General features: G+C 44.8%; 1 protein-coding gene across 2 annotated transcripts in view; it reads right to left on the bottom strand.

Annotated features, from left to right (window-relative positions):
• The window catches only part of MRC2 (mannose receptor C-type 2), a 214,878-nt gene that overhangs the window by 23,982 nt on the left and 171,083 nt on the right, over positions 1 to 19,813 (bottom strand). For both annotated transcript variants that reach the window (XM_068261975.1, XM_068261976.1), the window contains 5 exons: positions 19,632 to 19,737; positions 18,520 to 18,758; positions 11,809 to 11,977; positions 8,049 to 8,198; positions 948 to 1,067 (listed from right to left, as the gene is read on the bottom strand). In XM_068261975.1, the coding sequence (XP_068118076.1) occupies positions 948 to 1,067; positions 8,049 to 8,198; positions 11,809 to 11,977; positions 18,520 to 18,758; positions 19,632 to 19,737 (784 nt within the window). The remainder of the gene's footprint in view (positions 1 to 947; positions 1,068 to 8,048; positions 8,199 to 11,808; positions 11,978 to 18,519; positions 18,759 to 19,631; positions 19,738 to 19,813) is intronic.

Raw genomic sequence — 19,813 nt, 5'->3', positions numbered from 1 at the left:
ATCCCCGAGTACCCCGAACCCTTCTGATCCCCCGATCGCCGCCCCTATACCTTATCTAGCCGCGATCCCGCGAGAGCTGTAGCCTCTCCAATGTGCTTTAGTCGTCGCTATGGCGACGATCGGACATGACGTCTGACGTCATCATCCTCCCCATAGCGAAGCCTGGCGCTGATTGGAGAGGCTGCGCCATTGCGGGATCCCTGGTGGGTACGTATAATGGCGGTGATCGGTAGAGAGCAGAGGGACTTGGGGGGCAATGCTCGCTAGCGAACTGCTAGCTACAGTGTATAAAACAATTTTTATTGAAAAATACCCTCTCGGGGAAGAGAAATCCTCTGCGATGGCTACCCCGAGTGTAGGCTGAGCAGTGAAGGATGAAACAGAGAGCAGGGTAGATGTTTTCTCTAATGTTCCCACTGATATATATGGTAAAATACACGAGGGTGCTTCGTCTCTGGTTCACTTTAAGCTGGTAGAACACTTTTTAGAATTGCATGCAGCATAGTGGAAAATGCATGCAAATTCATACATAATCCAAATGCATTTTTGGGGAACAATGAAAAAATTTAATAATGTATTATTTCACTTGAACATGCATCTTCAAAGGGATCAGAACCTGCGACTGCAGGGGGGCCCTAACTACTACGTCATTTCCTCCGATAAAGGGGTCCGTCCTTCAGATCAGGTGTTTTTGTGGCTACACTTGTTATGGGTGTGAAGGTTTTGGGCTGTGAGGGTCAATAAGGGAGGAAAGGGTGTAAACACTGGGGGGCCTCCAAAGTTTTTCTGGGGGGCCCCATAATTTATCTTAACGCCACTGGCAGGGATGCAGGAAGAACCGCAGAAATGCACATGGCAGAAAATCCATGGCTTTGGCACAGAAAAGTGTCCTTCCTTTTGTTTTCTCCATCTCACAGGGCAAAACAAACAAATAACAACAACCTTACCTTTAATGCTAAAATACATGCCAAGCCAGGCTCCTTTGGACTGACTTTCATACGTCTGCAGGTGTTCCCACACAAATAGGTTTTCAGTCTCATCTGTGATGCTGAGAACGTCCCCGCCAACTGCAAGACAACACAGAGCCATAAAGCATCCCGTGCGTGCCACAGAACAAGCTGTAACCCATCTGTGAACCCGGCAGCAAAGGGACAGGATTCAGATTCTCATTAAACAAAACCACCGACCAAAAAGATCCATCAAAGAACTCTTAGCTAACCAAGAAAAAGTACAGCAGTGAAAGTCAGAAAGATTCATTCGGTTTACCTTTCATCAGCATTTACAGCACCCCTTACATCCAGCTTAGAGAATAAATGTTCCTTTCAAGCTTTCCTCAGGCAAACCTTTTTACCTGGAGGTAAAAGGCCATTCTTCCAACACCCAATCACTGCAGTATCATTAGTGGGGGAAAAAAGCTCTGCAAATTTCTTTTGACACTATTAGAAAGAGCGGTTCAGTTGTCTGGAAATCCTCACAGAAACCTCCTTTAGCAGCTATTTTCAACACCGAACTTTTGTGGTAGAACCAGGACCAGATTTACGTACGGATAGGCAAAAAGGTATCTCATAAATATCTCAAACAGTTCAGGACTAAGGCCTCAATTCACTAAACTTATCTCCTGTCTTTAATAACTCTTCTAGAGTTGTTACCATGGTGATAAGGCATGTAGTATTCAGGAAATATTTTACCTCAGGCAAGCCTAAAGTTAACTCTTCTGTCTTTAAATTAACTCTCCAATCCTTAAAATAACTCCAGAGTTAAAGACAGGCTGTTAATTAGCTGCATGTGAAAATAACTACAGAGGAGGTAAATTAACTACAGAGGAGGTAAATTAACTACAGGAGAGGTAACTTAAGGAATGAAGAGGTAAGATAACTCTCTCACTGTGTGGTGGTAAGTTTTCTCTTGCCTTATTATCTCCAGCATGATCTTAGTGAATTGAGGCCTAAGACACCTGACTTTGGCATCACAGAGGATGCAGGACTTTTAAAATGGATCTAAATTCAGAAATTCCTCTCTGCTCTAAATGATTAGCCACAGCTTGATAACCTTTAAGAGGGACTGTCGCGAAAATCTTAAAATGTAAAACGCATACAAATAAGAAGTACTTTTCTCCCAGAGTAAAATGAACCATACATTACTTTTCTCCTATGTTGCTGTCACTTACAGTATGTAGTACAAATCTGACATTACCTACAGATTTTAGACTAGCCCATCTTCTCATAGGGGGTTCTTAGGGTTTTCTTTAATTTTTAAAAGCACTTAGTGGATGGCAGTTGCTCCGTCCAACTGCCAAAATAGTGCGCAGCGAGCAGGGAGGCTGCCCAGCATCTTTGTTTAAATCTTTTTCAGGGAATGTATTTAAAAAGAATAAAGGCCATGCTGAGAATCCCCCATGAAGAGATGGACTAGCCCGGTAATCGGTAATGTCATATTTCTACTACATACTGTAAGTGACAGCAACATAGGAGAAAAGTCATTTATGGCTCATTTTATTCCAGAAGAAATGTACTTTTTATTTGTATGTGTTTTAAATTTTACGGTTTTCACAACAGTTCCTCTTTAGGAGTAAAAAAATATTTATTACAATTTATGGAAATTCTAAAAAGCCCTGAAGATTTAACTTGGTATCACTTTCCCGGGAGCTCCGAAAGGGTTAAAGGGGCACTACAGTGAAAAACTGTAAAATGTAAAATATGTGCAAACATATACAAATAAGAAGTACATTTTTTCCATAGTAAAATTAGCCATAAATTACTTTTCTCCTATGCTGCTGTCACTTACAGTAGGTAGTAGAAATCTGACAGAAGTGACAGGTTTTGGACTAGTCCATCTCTTTATAGGGGATTCTCAGGGATATATTTATTTTCAAAGGCACTTTGTGAATGGCAGTTGCTCTGTCCAACTGCCAAAAACTGTGTAGGGATCAGGGAAGCTGGTCAGCATCTTTGAATGAATCCTTTTTAGGGAATATCTTTATAAAGAATAAAAGCCTTGCTGAGAATCCCCTATGAAGAGATGGACTAGTCCAAACCTGTCACTTCTGTCAGATTTCTACAACCTACTGTAAGTGACAGCAACGTAGGAGAAAAGTAATTTATGGCTCATTTACTCTGGAAAAAACGTACTTCTTAATTGTATATGTTTGCACATATTTTACATTTTACAGTTTTTCGCTGTAGTGCCCCTTTAAGCCTCAGTGTTTCCGGTACAGCTGCTGATACAAGCTAATCAGAGCCTTTCATCTAGCTTAACCACAGAGCACAGTGCAGTGAATTTCTTTTGCGACTATAAATGGAATAAAGCCTTTTTCAATGTGTGCTCTGAAAGAGTTTGTGTCCACCTTAAAGTCACAAAACTTATACATGCTTTAAAATTTTACCGGCAGATTCAGATCTGCCGGAAATCCATAGCGCATGGAGCTGCACTGATGGTAATTGCAATCCATTTGTGGCAAAAATCAATAAAAATGAAGACGGAAAGTTTCAGCTGACCGGATGTGCTGGAGGGTAAACCATTGGCCCATAGCATTGCTATATCCAACAGTGCAACACTTCGGTTCAATAGATTTTATAGTGAAATCTATTGAAAATCTCTGAAGTATATGGGTGGATTCGCTCTCTCTCTGATCAGATTCAGTTGAGAGGGATTGATTTGTTTGCCACATTAGGTGCCAATCTAAACCTGTATGGCCAGTTTAATAAGTGACCTCAGGCTTTGCAGTTAGATTATCCACAGCAAATTCATATCTCTATATTGTAGAAGGTTGGATCTTGTTATGTTCAAGTTACTTTTATTGAATAAGACCAGATATCTACGTGGCAATCTGAAATGCCCTCTGCACAAGGATCATTCTTGTTTTTAATCACTAAGATGACACACCACTGCTTTTATACATTTGATAAGGGAGTTTGTATTTAAAGAGGAACTCCAGATAACGTAATGAAAAAAGTGCTTAGGTATAAATAATTACTCAATGTTTGCCCATTGTAAAATTTTTCCTCCTCCTGATTTACATTCTGACTTTTATCACATGGCGACATTTTTAATGCAGGCAGGTGATGTCAATGGAAGTAGCTGCTGCTTTCTTTTTTGGCAGTTGGAAACAGCTGTTATTTCCCACAATGCAACAAGGCTCTCACAGTGTGATGTCAGCACCTCAGTGCTGTGAGGCGCTGACGTCACACTGTGGGAGGGGTTTCACCACATTATCAGCCATACAGACCCCCCTGATGGTCTGTTTGTGAAAAGGAATAGATTTCTCATGTAAAAGGGGGTATCAGCTACGGACTGGGATGAAGTTCAATTCTTGCTTACAGTTTCTCTTTAAAAATTAGCTATACATGCCATAACTGGATAAATGTCCTCTAGACAGCGGTACAAGCTTCCTTCCTTCAGTTACGGCCTTATTATACTTAATGAATTTGAATGCATCTGTTGCGTTTTGGCTTCCGCAAAATACCATGCAGCAAAAAATGCATTGAGTGTAATAGAGAGCTTACTGAGGCATTATTGTCGGGATATCTCTACGCCATCTCCAACATACTGCCAAAGAAAAGCATTGAGTAATGCAATAACATGGCTTCCATCCAATTTTCTGCAGTAATAATCCAAATAATAATAATCTGGATATTTGTATAGCGCTTTTCTCCTGTCGGACTCAAACCACTTAAGAGCTGCAGCCACTAGGGGCGCGCTCAAGAGGCCACCCTGCAGTGTTAGGGAGTCTTGCCTAAGGACTCCTTACTGAATAGGTACTGACCCTAGTCAGAATTCGAACCCTGGTCTCCCATGTCAAAGGTGGTGCCCTTAACCAGTACACTATCCAGCCAGTATAGTATATTTGTTCATTGTGGTATAATAAATACACAATATGCAATTATATTGGTTTTAAGTTGTAGATGAAAGAAAAAGTACATGCACCAATCTGTCCTTGTCCATGTAAGGTTTATTCCATCCAAGAAAACATCACCAAACCTTATACAGAGGAGTCACTCCTAGATGATGACCCTTCCGTCTGACGTCTAGGACAGCCGTGGGGTCGGAAGTGGGGGAGCGGGCACTATGGCGGGACCTGCGAGGCAGCGTGACCAAGCATCGAGGAGGGACTAGGAGCGACTCCTTCGTATAAGGTTTGGTGAGATTTTCTTGGATGGAATAAACCTTACATGGACAAGGACGGATTGGAGCACGTACGTTTTCTTTCATCTACAATTGATGACAACTCTTTCTTCACCATACTGTGACCGGAGCATGCGTCTAGCATCGTCACCTCAAGTGGCTGCAGCAATACAGTAGCTTGATACTCAGTGGCGTAACGGGAACTCATTGGGCCCCCCCTGCGAAATTTTGGATGGGGGCCCCCCTTGACCCTACTGAACACTGAATAGGGACTGTCTGCAAATCTGTGTCTGCAAAACTTTGCACGATTCCTTATCAGTGACTGAGCAGATGCAGTCATTAGAAAAAATGTGTAGAGAGCAGAATTTTTTTTCTCCATACCCTTAGTTGTCAGTCTCTAAGGACAGGGAAAAGAAACTCCTCCCCCCACGGGGCCCCCTGCAGCTTCTGGGCCCCCCTGCAGCGTCTATTGTTACGCCCCTGTTGATACTGTACTATTTCGCTGCCATTATTCCTACACATAGGGGAATGCCACTCTTCACTGCTTCTTCGTCTTCATTATATTGGCAAGTGACCACTGTAATTCTTGTATTTTTATAAATTTACCATAATAAATTAATTAATTGAATGAATATTGTGTGGATAGCTGTAACCAATAGCAACCAATTCACAAATAAGGCACAAAAACACCACAATGGACTCCATCCTTACTAAGCACTACGATCATAAACTTGCTTGCTTGGGAGTGCTAAGCATAGGAAAGAACGTTTAGTTTTCAATGTAACCTATTGGCATAGTGTAAGTGAATAGAAATATGTGGTAAAAGCACCATCTAGTGGCCACATGTAGTAAAGTAGCCACTTATCAGCTGTACTAGAGCCATTAAAGGGCTAAACACATAGGCAGTAATGGTCATTAGTCACAATAAATTGATCATCTCTAACGCCCCTTTTACAATTAGTGCGTCGCCGCATACTTCATATGCTGCATTCTGTCACAAAAGCAATCATGGCCCCATGGGGCTATCACACTTACCGGTGTGTGTCATGACCCACCGCAGTGGGACCCTGCACACTAACGTACTGCATGCAGTGCATTGCTAGCCAATTTCTGCGTCTATCCAGGAAATCATGCATTTTTCAATAGAAAGTATGCCTCACTTTTTATTTTACCTTCCATCGCCCCGCGGCTACAACACGCAGTGTCCGTTTTTGTCTACGGTGAGGTGTGGTCGTTAAAGGCAACCTGAAGTGAGTAAAGTTATTTAAAATAAATCACATGAGGTCACTTCCAATGAACATTACATAGTTACCTTGCCATCAATTCCTCTCAGAAGCTCACCATTTTCTTCTGACAATGATCCCTTCCAGTTCTGACAACATTTTGTCAGAACTGAAATATATCAGTTGCGGTCAGTTATATATCAGTTGATGTCAAGTACAGCTGAGAGGACAACTTATGTGCCAGGTAATGTCCATGCTTCCCTATGGCTCAGGTGGGCGATATTACAGTTTAACAGTGTGTTGACCAGGAAGCTGTTATGGGGTAATGGCCATTTTTAAAATGGAGGACCGTGAATTCCATTGATCACAGTGGACAAACAGGATGCAGGAGAAGGAGATTGAGGAGTAAACTACATGGAAGGTAAGTATGACTTCTGTATGGTTATTTTGACTTTTAATTTTCAGTTCAGGTTTTCTTTAAGGATCGCACCACACCAACTGTAAAAGTACCCTGATTGTGTCAGGTGGATTTCCCCCCTAAAAACCTCACTGCTTGGCTATCTGCTCATCAGTGTATTTTCCTCTATGGAGAGGGAAGGAGGAAAATGAACATGAGTGAGCTGCTGGCACCTACGGCGGGTAATAACACTAGTGATTGGATATTAACAGCATGCCCAATCACTAATGAGCAATCAGTGTGCACCGGAGTATACCTGTACAAACTCTCATATGAAACTGCTGTATCATTCATTGTGGCCTACATTTCATGGGTATGGGTCTTGCCTCTGCTTTTAATATTGGAATTGTGATGACCACAGAATTCTCAAAAAAAAACAAAAAACTGACCCACAAAGAAAAATAAATAAATCGAAGCTAGCACAGCTGCCACTCAATAAGCTGATACTGGTTAAAGAGCAAGCGACACCCATGCTAACCTAGAAATAAAAAACACATATATAAGTAGATAAATACTACTTCTACTTACACAACAGATGTATTGTGCTATCCACGTACTGATTCCTGTGAATTTTATAAAGGAAAAGCAGAAAATCCTATTCTAGGCAGTGGCCATCTTGCCAAGCTAGTGCTGACATCATATCCATCCCGACTTTTGTTTTCCCCCCTCCCTTCTCTTGCTCATTGTGTATTCATTAGCTGCCCTCCTCCCAGAGTCTTCAGACACTCCCACTGAGGTGTATACTAGGAACTGCATTGTCTTATTTTTTTTTTTCTCCTCCAATCGATGAGTCACCTCAGCCTTGCTTGTAAACACGAGTGAGCAGAGGTGTTTCAGATAAGAAGCTAGGCAGGGAAATAAATGGAAGAGGAGGAATACATTATAGATCAAAAGAACCCCCAGCATTCAATGGCACTGACTACTAAAGGGCCAGTGCTCCTAAAGTATGTGATAACTCCAAACCATAACAGCAGAAAACGTTTTGCAAGTTTTGAATGCAGGATTAGCATCTTTATCACTTAATACACTCAGACCAGTTGCTGTTGAAATTTGATTTTTATGGTGACAATACTGCTTTAATAACTCATTAGCTAGAGGCTTTAATTGGATCTGTGTATGTTAGGAGCATCTTTTTCCTTATCACTAGCAGATAACTAAACCAAAAAAGTCAAACAAAGTCAAAAGGGTGTGTGGCTTATGACATTGGTAAAACAGCGGCCACAAGTGAGCTTGTGATGTCTGAATACCTTTCTGGCACCTCTTAGCAGCGTCCTTCTGGCTGACGCTGACCTCCATATGGAAAGAATAGCAATAGTCACGGAACGGAATCCAAGAAGAGTCTCCAAGTGAAGTAGGGCAGCTGCTGTTGAAGCTCCATTTATGAGTTTTGGTAGATTCTGCCCAAAGAGAACAAAGAACATATTACCAGGTTATAAGGGGCACATCAGCGAGTCTTAAAAAAATACCAAGGTGACATGATGAGATAGACGTGTATGTACAGTGCCAAGCACACACATAACATTACCTGTTGCCCCTAATTACATTAGTTACATTATTTATTATTATTTATTGAATTTATAAAGCACCAACATATTTTGCAGCGCTGCACAATAGATAAATGGGTTACCACACAAGGTAAGACATAAGGAGCTCACAACAAAACAACATCATGCAAATGATTTGATAACAGTAGTTCAGTGTCTTTGGTCAAAACAGAGACTGTTCTAGTCCACAAGAGGGGTGATGGATAGTAAGATTGCCTAATCAAGCTGGAAACACTAGGCAGGAGGGCCTTGCCAGAGGCTTACAACCTAAAGGGTGGTGGTAGAGACAATAGGTGCATTTTGCATCTTAAGGGCTTGTTTGATAAATTAAAGGTGGGGGCGAGTCTGATGGCTGGTGAGAGCAAGTTCCAGAGAGTGGAGGCAGCCCTAGTGAAGTCCTGCAATCAAGCATGGAAGAGAAATACGTGTGGTACGACCAGGTGCAGGTCATTGGAGGACCGGAGGGGGCGGGCCGGTGTGCGCCTGTGGACAGGATCAGAGATGTAGGTGGGGCAAGTCCTATGCACCGATTTGTAGGCCAAGCACACAATTTTGAAACTGACCCTGAAGCGGAAGGGGAGCCAGTGGAGGGCTTTACAGAGGGTGAGTTGTAGAGGCGCTGTGATGAGAAGAGTTTATTCGTCTGGCCAGGGGCGTTTCTAGCCATTTTGTCACTCCAGGCAAGAAAACCTGTGGGCACCCCCCCCCCCACCACATACTGTAGCGCCAGCCCTTAGTCCCCTCCCCTCTGTGCCCCCCACCACACACAAACAAACGCTATATCCTTAAAGGTATCCTGCATGACCAGAAGGCCCTGGCTGACTCAGACTGGTCCCAACTGAGCCAGTTACCAGGGATGATTGCGGACAAACAGAGGGCAACGGGATGACTGCCAGGGACGCATCCATGCTATGGGGCAGGAGGAAGCCCCGGGTAAGTAAAAAAATGTTGTAGTGTGTCGTCTCTTTCTGACTGAGGCTAAGATTCAGCAGCAGCAATGCTGCAGCATCACCGCAGACAGCATGATTGCGTGCTGCTGATATCATCATCAGTGGTGCTGCAGCAGCTGCGTCATTCAAACTTAGCCTCAAAACTTACAGTTTGTCCACCTACACCTAGTGACAGCTCAAACCAACTCACAACCTCTGACATTTGAAATGCAGCCACCACTACCTCCGACACTTGTAATGCAGCCACCACTACCTCCGACACTTGTAATGCAGCCACCACTACCTCCGACACTTGTAATGCAGCCACCACTACCTCCGACACTTGTAACGCAGCCAACGATCTTTCCGACACTTGAAATGCAACCCCCATTACCGCCGACACTTGAAATGCAAAAAACGCTACCGCCAACGCTTGAAATGCAGCAAACAGGAATGCAATAAACATTACCCCACACACAATAAAATGCAGTAAACATTAAATACAGCAAATGGTACATCTTACTCCTGTGAAAAACACGTTACCCCACAAATATATTAAATGCAGCAAACCTCAGGACATAAATGCATTAAATGTTCCCCCTCCCATTGGGTGCTGGTGGGGTGGGATGGAACTGCTTAGTGGGATGGGAGGGTAACACTGGGTGAGGAGGAAGGTGATAGTGGGTTAGAGGAGGGTGACAGTGGAGGTGAAACTGTGTGGGGAGGAGAGTGACAGTGAGGAGGAGGATGGTGACAGTGTGGTGGAGAAGAAGGTGACAGTAGGGAGAAGGAGGGTGACAGTGGAGGTGAAACTGGATGGAGAGGAGGGTGACAGTGGGAAGGAAAAGTAGAGTGAAAGAGGAGGTGAAACTGGGTGGAGGGAAAGGTGACAGTGAAGAGAAGGAGGGTGACAGTGGGTGGGGAGAGGAGGGTGACAGTGCGGGGAGGAGGGTGACAGTGGGGGTGGGGGATAGGAGTTACAGTGCAGAGGAGAGGAGGGTGACAGTGGTGGGGGGAGAGGAGGGTGACAGTGCGGGGAGGAGGGGAGGGTGACAGTGCGGGGAGGAGAGGAGGGTGACAGTGGGGGTGGGGGGGGATAGAAGAGTGACAGTGCGGAGGAGAGGAGGGTGACAGTGGTGGGGGCGAGAGGAGGGTGACAGTGCGGGGAGGAGGGGAGGGTGACAGTGCGGGGAGGAGAGGAGGGTGACAGTGGGGGTGGGGGGATAGAAGAGTGACAGTGCGGAGGAGAGGAGGGTGACAGTGGTGGGGGGGAGAGAAGAGTGTCAGTGCAGAGGAGAGTAGGGTGACAGTGGGGGGAGGAGAGGAGGGTCACAGTGGGGGGAGGGGAGGAGGATGACAGTGGGGGGAGGGGAGGAGGATGACAGTGGGGGGAGGGGCGGAGGGTGACAGTGGGGGGAGAGGAGGGTGATGTGGCTTACTAGCTAGCAGCTGGGGATCTCCTGCAGTGATTAGCTTCCAGGTCCTCACGCTGGGATCAGGGGCGGCCAGCCACGCAGTCCAACTTCAGGGCGAATCGGAGGGAGAAAGATGAGTGAATGCGGATGCCGCATTGGAAGAGGGAGGAGGCGGTGGAGGGAGATTGGATGCTGCATTGGAGGATGAAGGAGGAGGCGGGACCAGACGTCCAGAGTCACTTCCCCGACCCGACCCCGCCGGCAGCAACTTCCTTTGAAGTCCATGCCTCCTCCTCGCCGTCACTGGGCTTTGGCTGCGACCACCCTGCCCCCACCTCCCTATGCATCTGAGGGGGACACATCAAGCGGACACAGACTCCTGTCTGCAGCCGGCGTGGCACCCGAATGCCTGGTGCGTCACACGCTGGCTGCACGTACATGATTGACGGCGGGGGGCGGAGTTAGAGGCGGCGCCGCACGAAGTAAACAAAGTACTCGTGCGGCTGCTCGCTCTGTAAGAGAGGAGAGGGGGCGGTCCAGAAGGCAGCAGAGGCGTGGCCGCCACCGCGAGCATGACATTTAATGAAAAAAAAACACACTGCAGTAGTGGCCACGGTGAGCGGTCCCCCGCGTGGCGCCTTTTCCACTCCCGGCGCCTCAGGCGAAAATGTATTCTTGCCTAATGGGTGAGACGGCCCTGCGTCTGGCTGCCGCATTCATTACCGATTGAAGGAAGCAATATGGTTGGGGGGGGGGGGGGGAGGGGGGGGCAGATAAAGGGGAATTGCAATAGTCTAGGTGGGAAATTATAAGGGCATGGATGAGGGGTTTGGTGGTGTCAGGGGAGAGGTAGGAGCAGATCCTGGAGTTACTGAGGTGGAAGTTGCAGGATTGGAAGGTGCAGGAGGTGGAAGTGGGGGGATGTGGGGTGCAAAGGGGAGTGCAGAGTCCAGGGTGACACCTAGACAGCAGGCTTGGGAGGACACACACACATACATACAGAGAGTGAGTGTATGGAAACTATGTAGTGAACAAGATGCAGATCAGTATGCAAATGGAAATTCATCAAACAGCAGCACTGCAAGAGCCTGAAGCATGTGATAAGAGAAAAGGACTTACGGATGTTGTAGTTACAGATGGCTCCCGGCAATCTGTGCTCACAGCCCGCCGTGCTCCAAGTCCCCTGTGCATCCATATAGACACAGCCGCTCGCACGTTGTGGCTCCCCGTCTCTCCAGTTGGTATATGGCAGCCCATTATCCGTTAGCCAAGAGTAAGAGCGACCTCCCTATCAAATGAATGAATACCAGTTTCAGCACACATTTCAACCTCAGCAGCTTGAAGTGTTTCTCAATAAAGGATGTATAGTAATAATAGTGCACATAGCAGGAACATTGAAACAGTTACATTATTAATGCATCACCTGTGCTAGTCACACAAGACCTACCTTTACACTGGTGGATTATCCACACATATCGCTAACTGGCTGTAGAGGGACTATGGGGTGTATGCAGCAAACTGGGTTATGCAGAATTAGATGTGCATAGTCTTAGGCTTTGCTCATCATAACTTGCAAGCGTGATTGCAAGCACAGAGTTTTCGTGCACAATTTTTTTCCAAGTGATTCCCGGCATTTTTTGAGCGTTGGGTGATTTTGTGTAACCGCTTTTCTAAGCGATTTTGATGAGCGATTGAGTTTTTCACATCCTGACTAACGTCAGGAAGTGAACTCTTTGACTCGGAAAATAATAAATACATGTAGCCCCCGGTTTACGAACGCCCAACTTACGAACGACCCGCCGATCCGAACGGCCGCCGACCCGCCGCCATGACGTCACGCAACCGGGGACTACCTCTTCTGCTGCCGTTTTTAAAGCAGAGTAGGAGCAGTGGATGGCAGATAGGAGACATCTCACCTGATCCCCGGCGGTAGAAGGTCCCAGCGTGCTGCCCGGAAGCTGCGCGGCCCGTCCTCTCTCACGGTCCCCCTGGCGGCTTCACACGCGTCGCATAATGACAAAATCAGGAAAAGCCCCCTAGTGGCGGCTCCTCCTGATGCGTCATTATGTGACGCATGAGAAGCCACCAGGGGGACCGTGAGAGAGGACGGGCCGCGCAGCTTCCGGGCAGCACGCTGCGCCTACTCTGCTTAAAGAATGGGGGCAAAGGTGGCGGGCACAGTGTCCCGACTTAAGAACGGATTCAGGTTAAGAACGAACCTACAGTCCCTATCTCGTTCGTTAACCGAGGACTACCTGTACAATGTATTTATTCTTAAAAGTGCTCGGGAAATCGCTATACAAATCGCTTTTTCAATCGCTTAGCGATTTCCCTATACCTTCCATTGAGCCAAAGCGCTCAATAAACTGTACAGGCAGCGCTTTTGGAAGTGGATCGTAATCGAACCGCTCATATGTGAGCACTGCCATAGGGAAGCATTGCACAAGCGCTTTTAGGGCGTTTTCTAGAATTGCCAGCGCTTAAAAAGGACGCAAATGCTCATAGTGTGAAGAAGCCCTTCTAGACACGATGAGTAGTAAGACTATGCATTGCATGTAATGTATGGCATTCTGCTCTACTCCTCATGCGCTTAGACTTTACACATGCTATTCTGCTGAACACAGTTTAGTGCAGATACCCCTATGTTTACGTCTGAGGGTGGTGGGCACATCAGCCTGCAATCTCACTTCAGAGAAAAGTGTGAAAGCTTAATGTACTTTGTAAGCACTACTTAAAATGACCTTGTCACTATGTCATATATTACCAAATGTTGTCAAGACAGGAGATTTTAGGTCAGAAAGGACACTCTCTACACTAATCCTCAGGTAAATACTTTTATGTGCCTTAGGCACCGTTTACACTTAATCAGTTGGTACGCGGTTTTTTCTTCTTCTCCATAGCAGTGCATTGGGGAAAATATTTCAGTTACAACGCATTAAGTGTGAAAGGTGCTATAGGAAAACATGGGACTTACTTTCAAAATCAGTTGTCCTTTCAGTTATAACTGAGCGCAACTGATTAAGTGTAAACTGGGTCTTATGCTATCAGACTTGCCCACATAATAACACACTAGAGGGCGAATGCGCTAAAGTGCGTTAAGCAGATTAATGTCAAATTGGGATGTTTAACTCCAGTCCTCAAGGGCCATATCCATGCCAGTGTTCAGGGCTCATTCACATTGCGTTCCGCTCGCGTTGGCGTTCGTGTTGGGGTTTTTTGTGGTAGTGATTTTTTTTTTTTAATTTCCGGCGCCTGAGTGGGCTTTTCGTTTTTGTGAAAAGCACTTTTCTAACCGCTTTTCCCAAGCATTTTTTAATTCACTCCCTGACGCAAGTCAGGAAATGAACTCTTTGACAATGTATTTATTCTTTAAAACGCGAACGCAATCGCTGCACAAAGCAATTTTGTCAGCGTTTAGCACTCTTCCTATACCTTCCATAATAGTAAAATGGTCCCCCAAAATGGTGCAGGCACCGCTTTGCTGAATGCACAGCACACGAACCGCGCTGAAATGAATCTTCCCATAGACATTCATTGCACAAGAGTTTTGGGGCGATTTTAAAAATCTCCTGCGCTTGAAAACCGCCTCTAGTGTAAATGAGCCCTTAGGATGGACAGAGAAATGGAGAAATGTGTTCTGCTTGATGAACCCCACCATTCCCGATTCAGTCCCATCAATTCATTTGAGCTGTGCCAAAAATGTGGGAGGACTTTGGTCAGTGTTGCCAACTGTCAGCAAATTTACTGACAGTCAGTAAAAAAAAAAAAAAAAAAGTATACAAATCTGAGCTGCCAGTAATGAACGTGATAACTTTGTGGAGTCAGTAAAATAAACTCCCTTCCTTAGTAGATTACAGCACTTACAGCTTGTTCACACCTAGGGGGTTTTCGTTTTTTGTTTTTTTAAAGGCCGGCGATTTTTAAAATCGCCCTGAAAGTGCTTGTGCAATGATTCCCTATGAGAGGGTTCACATCTGAGCGGTTCGTTTCCAATCCGCTCAGCAAAGCACTGTCTGTACCATTTTCTATGCGTTTTTGCTCAATGAAAAGTATAGGGAAATAGCAACCGCTTGAAAAAGCGATTTCCACAGCACTTTCATGAATAAATACATTGCATTTCAGTGTTCTCCCCAGGCTCTTTTAGGCGGGTGCTCCACCCGGCTAGTTTTGGTGAGCACCCGGCTGTCATCGGCTCACTTCCTCCTCTGCTGTAAGCAGAATTGTGCAGAGCAGTGCCAGTCCTGTATTCTCTCATCTCACCCCACCCGGCTACTTTTTCATGCCACCCGGTTGGAAAAAAATTCTGGGGAGAACACTGCATTTATTCATTTCCAGGTGAAAGAGTTCGCCTCCTGACTGATGTCAGTAAGTGAAAAAACGAATCAATCTGCAAAAGCACTTGAGAAAAGCGCTTAGAAAATTGATTTTGTAAGCGCAAAGCGCAGGGAAAAAAAATCGGAAAAAAACCCCTCTCAATAAATCCTTCAGCGCTTGTGATAGTGCTGGCGATTTATGATGTAAACAAGCCCTTACGGCTTATCAGTTCATGTGTCACTCTGGAATGTACACTGCTCTAGCTCAAGGTGGCCATACATCTGTAGACTTGGCGGACGATCGACCATCAGATACATAATTATTATGGAATCTGATGAAAACCGGTGCTGCCAAAAACCTGCATAATGCACACTTCAATTTTGGATTAAAATTGGTCGCATGTATCGATAGGACATGGAAAAATCTCCAGCCGACATGCTCGATGAGGTGTGTGGCGGTAACGGCGTACGATAATCGCAAATGACGAATGCAATGGAGACCCCTGGTCACGCCCCCTCAAATGCAGATGTACCACCCCCAAGTGACCATGCATTAATATGTTACCTATCCAGTCTGTCTCTGCGCTCTTCTTCCTCATTCGCACCCCACGTGGTTGCCGGTGTATTGCACGTGGGGCGCATGTGTGACATCTTTTATTTAATTTCAGTAATATTAGTATATTAGTAAAATAAATATTTCCTCAGTACATTTTTTTCAGCTTTGTCAGTAAAGATTTTTTCCTGAGGTAGGCAACACTGACTTCGGCCCTTGGGGACTGGAGTTGGACATCCCTGCTGTTACGCACGATGAGTAGAGCATAACGTATTGAATGTAATGTATTGCATTCTGCTCTACTCATCACGCGGTAAGACTTTATGCATGTTATTCTGCTTAAAGTGGATCCGAGAACTAACTATAACAAGTAACTTGCCTAAATATCTTATCTAAAGTTTAGTTTACACAGCACATCTAGCTGCAAACAGCTTCAAAAGTTTATGATTATTTATTCCTGTGATACAATGAGGGCAGCCATGTTCTGTTTGTCCCATTGTCACAGGCTGAGGGCTAGAGATGCTAACAGCTTGCCTGTGTGTAAATTCAGTCCCCTCTCCTCCTCCCTCCTCCCATCTGCCTCTGAAATTAATGGCTAGTAACCTCCTCCTCCTCCTGCCCAGACTGAGCTCCCATAAGCCCTTGCTACAGTGCCAAGGCACAAAATGAGCTGTGGGCGAGGCATGTTTAGTTTATAGGGAATTAGCGTATTAAAACAAAACAAAAAGTATTTAGCTTGAGGAAGGCCCTATAAACTTTATGTAAGGAACACAATTATGCAATGAGTATAAGTTTATCTCGGATCCACTTTAACACAGTGTAATGCATACACCCCTAGCTGTAGTGCTGGACCACTTTCCAGAGCGAACGACAGCAGACCAACAGACATGCAGAATGGACCCCATGTTTTACTATGTTAAAGAGACACTGAAGCGAAAAAAATATATATGATATAATGAATTGGTTGTGTACTACGAATAATTACTAGAAGATTAGCAGCAAGGAAAATATTCTCATATTTTTATTTTCAGGTATATAGTGTTTTTTCTAACATTGCATCATTCTCTAATATGTGCAGATTACACAACACTCAGCATTCAAAATGATTCTTTCAGAGCAGTCTGTGAACTAATGACCTCTCCTCTGGCAGAGAAAAAGAAAACAGTTGAGATAATAAAAGTCAGATAACAGCCCTCTCAAGGACTTTGAAAGTCATAGAGATTAATGGCTTTTTTGCATAGAGATAACAACTGGAGTTTCTTAACTCTTCCTGTACTGGAAACAATTAGACTGATGTATCTGATCTTAATGTTTTATTTCTTAGCTGTACTACACATACAAATCATAATATCATAATTTTTTTTTCGCTTCAGTGTCTCTTTAAAGCAGTAACCTGTTCACATGTCTATGCACCGTGTTTAGGTTTGTCCAGGGCATTTCTGCAATGCACAATCCTGACCTGCGCAGGGAGGAGATGAATTGCCAAAGAGATGCACACATTAGCTCCCAAGTGCAGGGAGTGCAGCAGACACTGCCATAGATCACCAGAGTAGTACATCGTATCTATACTAGACTGATTCGCTGCCATTCCAGCACAGTGTGGTGTAGTGTGAACTGATACTGAGTGCATGGCGTACTCAGCATAGCACACTACATGGCTAGCTTTACTAGTTATTGTACTCAGCATACCACATTACTGGAACCATAACTACCAATTTGCCACAGCTCTAGGAATCCATGATATTGTAGCTTCCAGCAAATGTTCAGTTACAAATTCTGTCTTATTTATTGTGGCTTAAAATGAACCCGAGGTGAAAATAATCTGATGAGATAAACAATTCTATTTATCCTCCTACTACTAAAACTTACTTTTTGAAGTATTCCAGGGTTTTCTTTTATATTTAAACATTTACAAAGTAGGTGGAATGTTTTACTGTCTCTAATCAGTGGCAGCCTATTAAGTGCCCCAGAGTTGGAAAAGGTCAATTGTATTCTGCCAGGAAAACTTGTATGGCTGTATTTTGCTTATCAGTGATGTTTACTATATTCCCGACAAGCTACTGACAAGACAGAAGCTGCCACTTCCACGCCTAGAAATGAACTCTTTCAGGCAACAAAGTAAAACAAGTACAACAGCCTCGTTATTAAGTTTTGTACTGTACTTTAACCTTTTGGAAACCAACATAGTTTGAAACTACGTCCAGCAGAAGGTACTGCCGCCCTGACTGGACGTAGATTCAACGTCCACGATAACGAACCGTCCCGACGCGATCGTGCGCACCGGAGCTGGGAGATTAAGCTGTCATATGACAGCTGACGTCTCCACTCCGTGATCAGAAGCCATCGCGCGTATGGCTTCTGATCACGTGATCCCTATGATCGCCGGCGGATCATAGTGATCCCTTACAGAGCTGCGGCGATGGGGGGGAAAGAAGAGGATCCACTCATCTTCCTGCCGTTCTCCCGACAACCTGCGCCCCCCTCCGCTCTGGCCGGCATCCCTGCTGTATTGATGCTAAGTGCCGGGTCCCGGCTCGATGACGTCATTACGCTGCGACCCAGACCTTAGCGTCAGTACAGCGGGGATGCCAGCGAGAGCGGAGTGGTCCACAGCTGCTCATCGCTGGAGCCTGGGAGGTGAGTAAAGGCTGCTGGCGAAAGGGGGGACATCTGGAGGCAGAGGGGACACACAGCCCAGCAAACCCCAGCAGTAATCCGGCTGCCTGACTTCCCCAAACGTGCCCTTTCTCTTAAAAACACTGAAAAAAAAAGGTAGTGTAAAAACTAGCCGGTTGTTTTAAGCATCAAGACTAGTTCTTTCTTTAGACGTTAATAAGATTTTTCTCCATTATGGCACAGAATGAAATCTATCCCACAATCCACTCGATTTGGTCACATGAGATATGGTTTTAACCCTGTAATTTCATATTTAATCCTACAGCAGAGAGGACAAGAGTGCGTCACCTCTTCGTTTGACAGCCCAATCCACACAGGGGTCTTCAGACCAGTCACAGCCATGGTGAGGTAGGCCTGCTGGAAGGGGTCTGGGATGCTGGTTAGGGTGGCGTTTCGAGTCTCACAAAGAAGGCGGGCTTCAAGCCAAGTCATTGGTTTCTGCAGAATGAGATAGGAGCTGTTCCTGTATCGGAGACTAGAGCCTGGTGGGAACGGGAATGGCTCTGACGGTGGGTTCAGAGAGGGCACTGCAAGGAGAACAATAGCATTAACAACAGACACAGAGGTCATTTAAAAAAGCACCACAAAAGGCAACAACAGTAACCAAACACAGTGCAACCAATAGCATTTGAGTTTGATGCAATTAAAGTGGTCTGAAACTCTGACGTAACATTCAATAAAAATGTGTTTTCCTACTTTTTATTACTCATACAGTTATCATATTTGCTTTTGTGCACACGTAATATTGTCTGTTTACAAATTACAAATTTCCAAAGTGTCGTTTTTCTTGCCCTGAAAGCTGCCATTGCATTTTATTACTTGTCTATTATAACTGCTTTTTATTATGTATTAAAACCTTCTAATGAGCTATTCTGAGCTTCATGTGTGCCTGAAACAGAGAGTGTTTCTTTACATTCCAGTGTTGATACATTTGTGTTTAACAAGTACAAAAGATACTGTTATCTCCTGTTTGGATGCGGATTTGAAGCTGAATAGCAGGAGAAAATGCTTTGTTTAACCATTTCAACGATGTTATGCTTAAAATATTTTTTCTGGGATAGTAGCTTTCAAGCTGTGAGGAATCTTTTAGAGCAAAGTAGAAAGTCTGGCTTTCAGACCACTTTTAGGCTCCCTGCACACTGCATGCGATTCTGATTTTTAATAGTTTTTTTACATCCGTTTTTTTATCTGTTTTTCTGTTGATTGCATTCAGGGAAAATCGGATTTGCAAATCGGAAACAGAATCGGAATCGCAAAACGGATTTGCAGTGTGCAGGGAGCCTCAGTCACAGAGAAATAAAATCTGATTGGTTACTATGGTGGACTGCAGCAATAATGTACCTTTGCTTTATCCTATACACAATCTAGGCTTGAAATGTAGTTTCACACTCACAGCGCACCTTTGCTGATCTGGCAGATGTAGCCATGCTTCTCAGAACACAGTTTGTCGTCCCAGCGGCCGGTGAACTGTGGCGGGCCTCCATGCCAGACGGCTGCACAGCTAAGCTGCAGGTATAGTAGGGAGCAGTTCTTAGTATGTTGAGGTGTCAGCTGCTTTTCAGTACACTAATAACATTGCCAT

This window comes from Hyperolius riggenbachi, chromosome 12, assembly GCF_040937935.1.
Source record: "Hyperolius riggenbachi isolate aHypRig1 chromosome 12, aHypRig1.pri, whole genome shotgun sequence".
Classification (NCBI taxonomy): domain Eukaryota; kingdom Metazoa; phylum Chordata; class Amphibia; order Anura; family Hyperoliidae; genus Hyperolius; species Hyperolius riggenbachi.
Note: the sequence above shows the minus strand (reverse complement) of the source record. Positions and strands in the feature narration are given on the sequence as shown.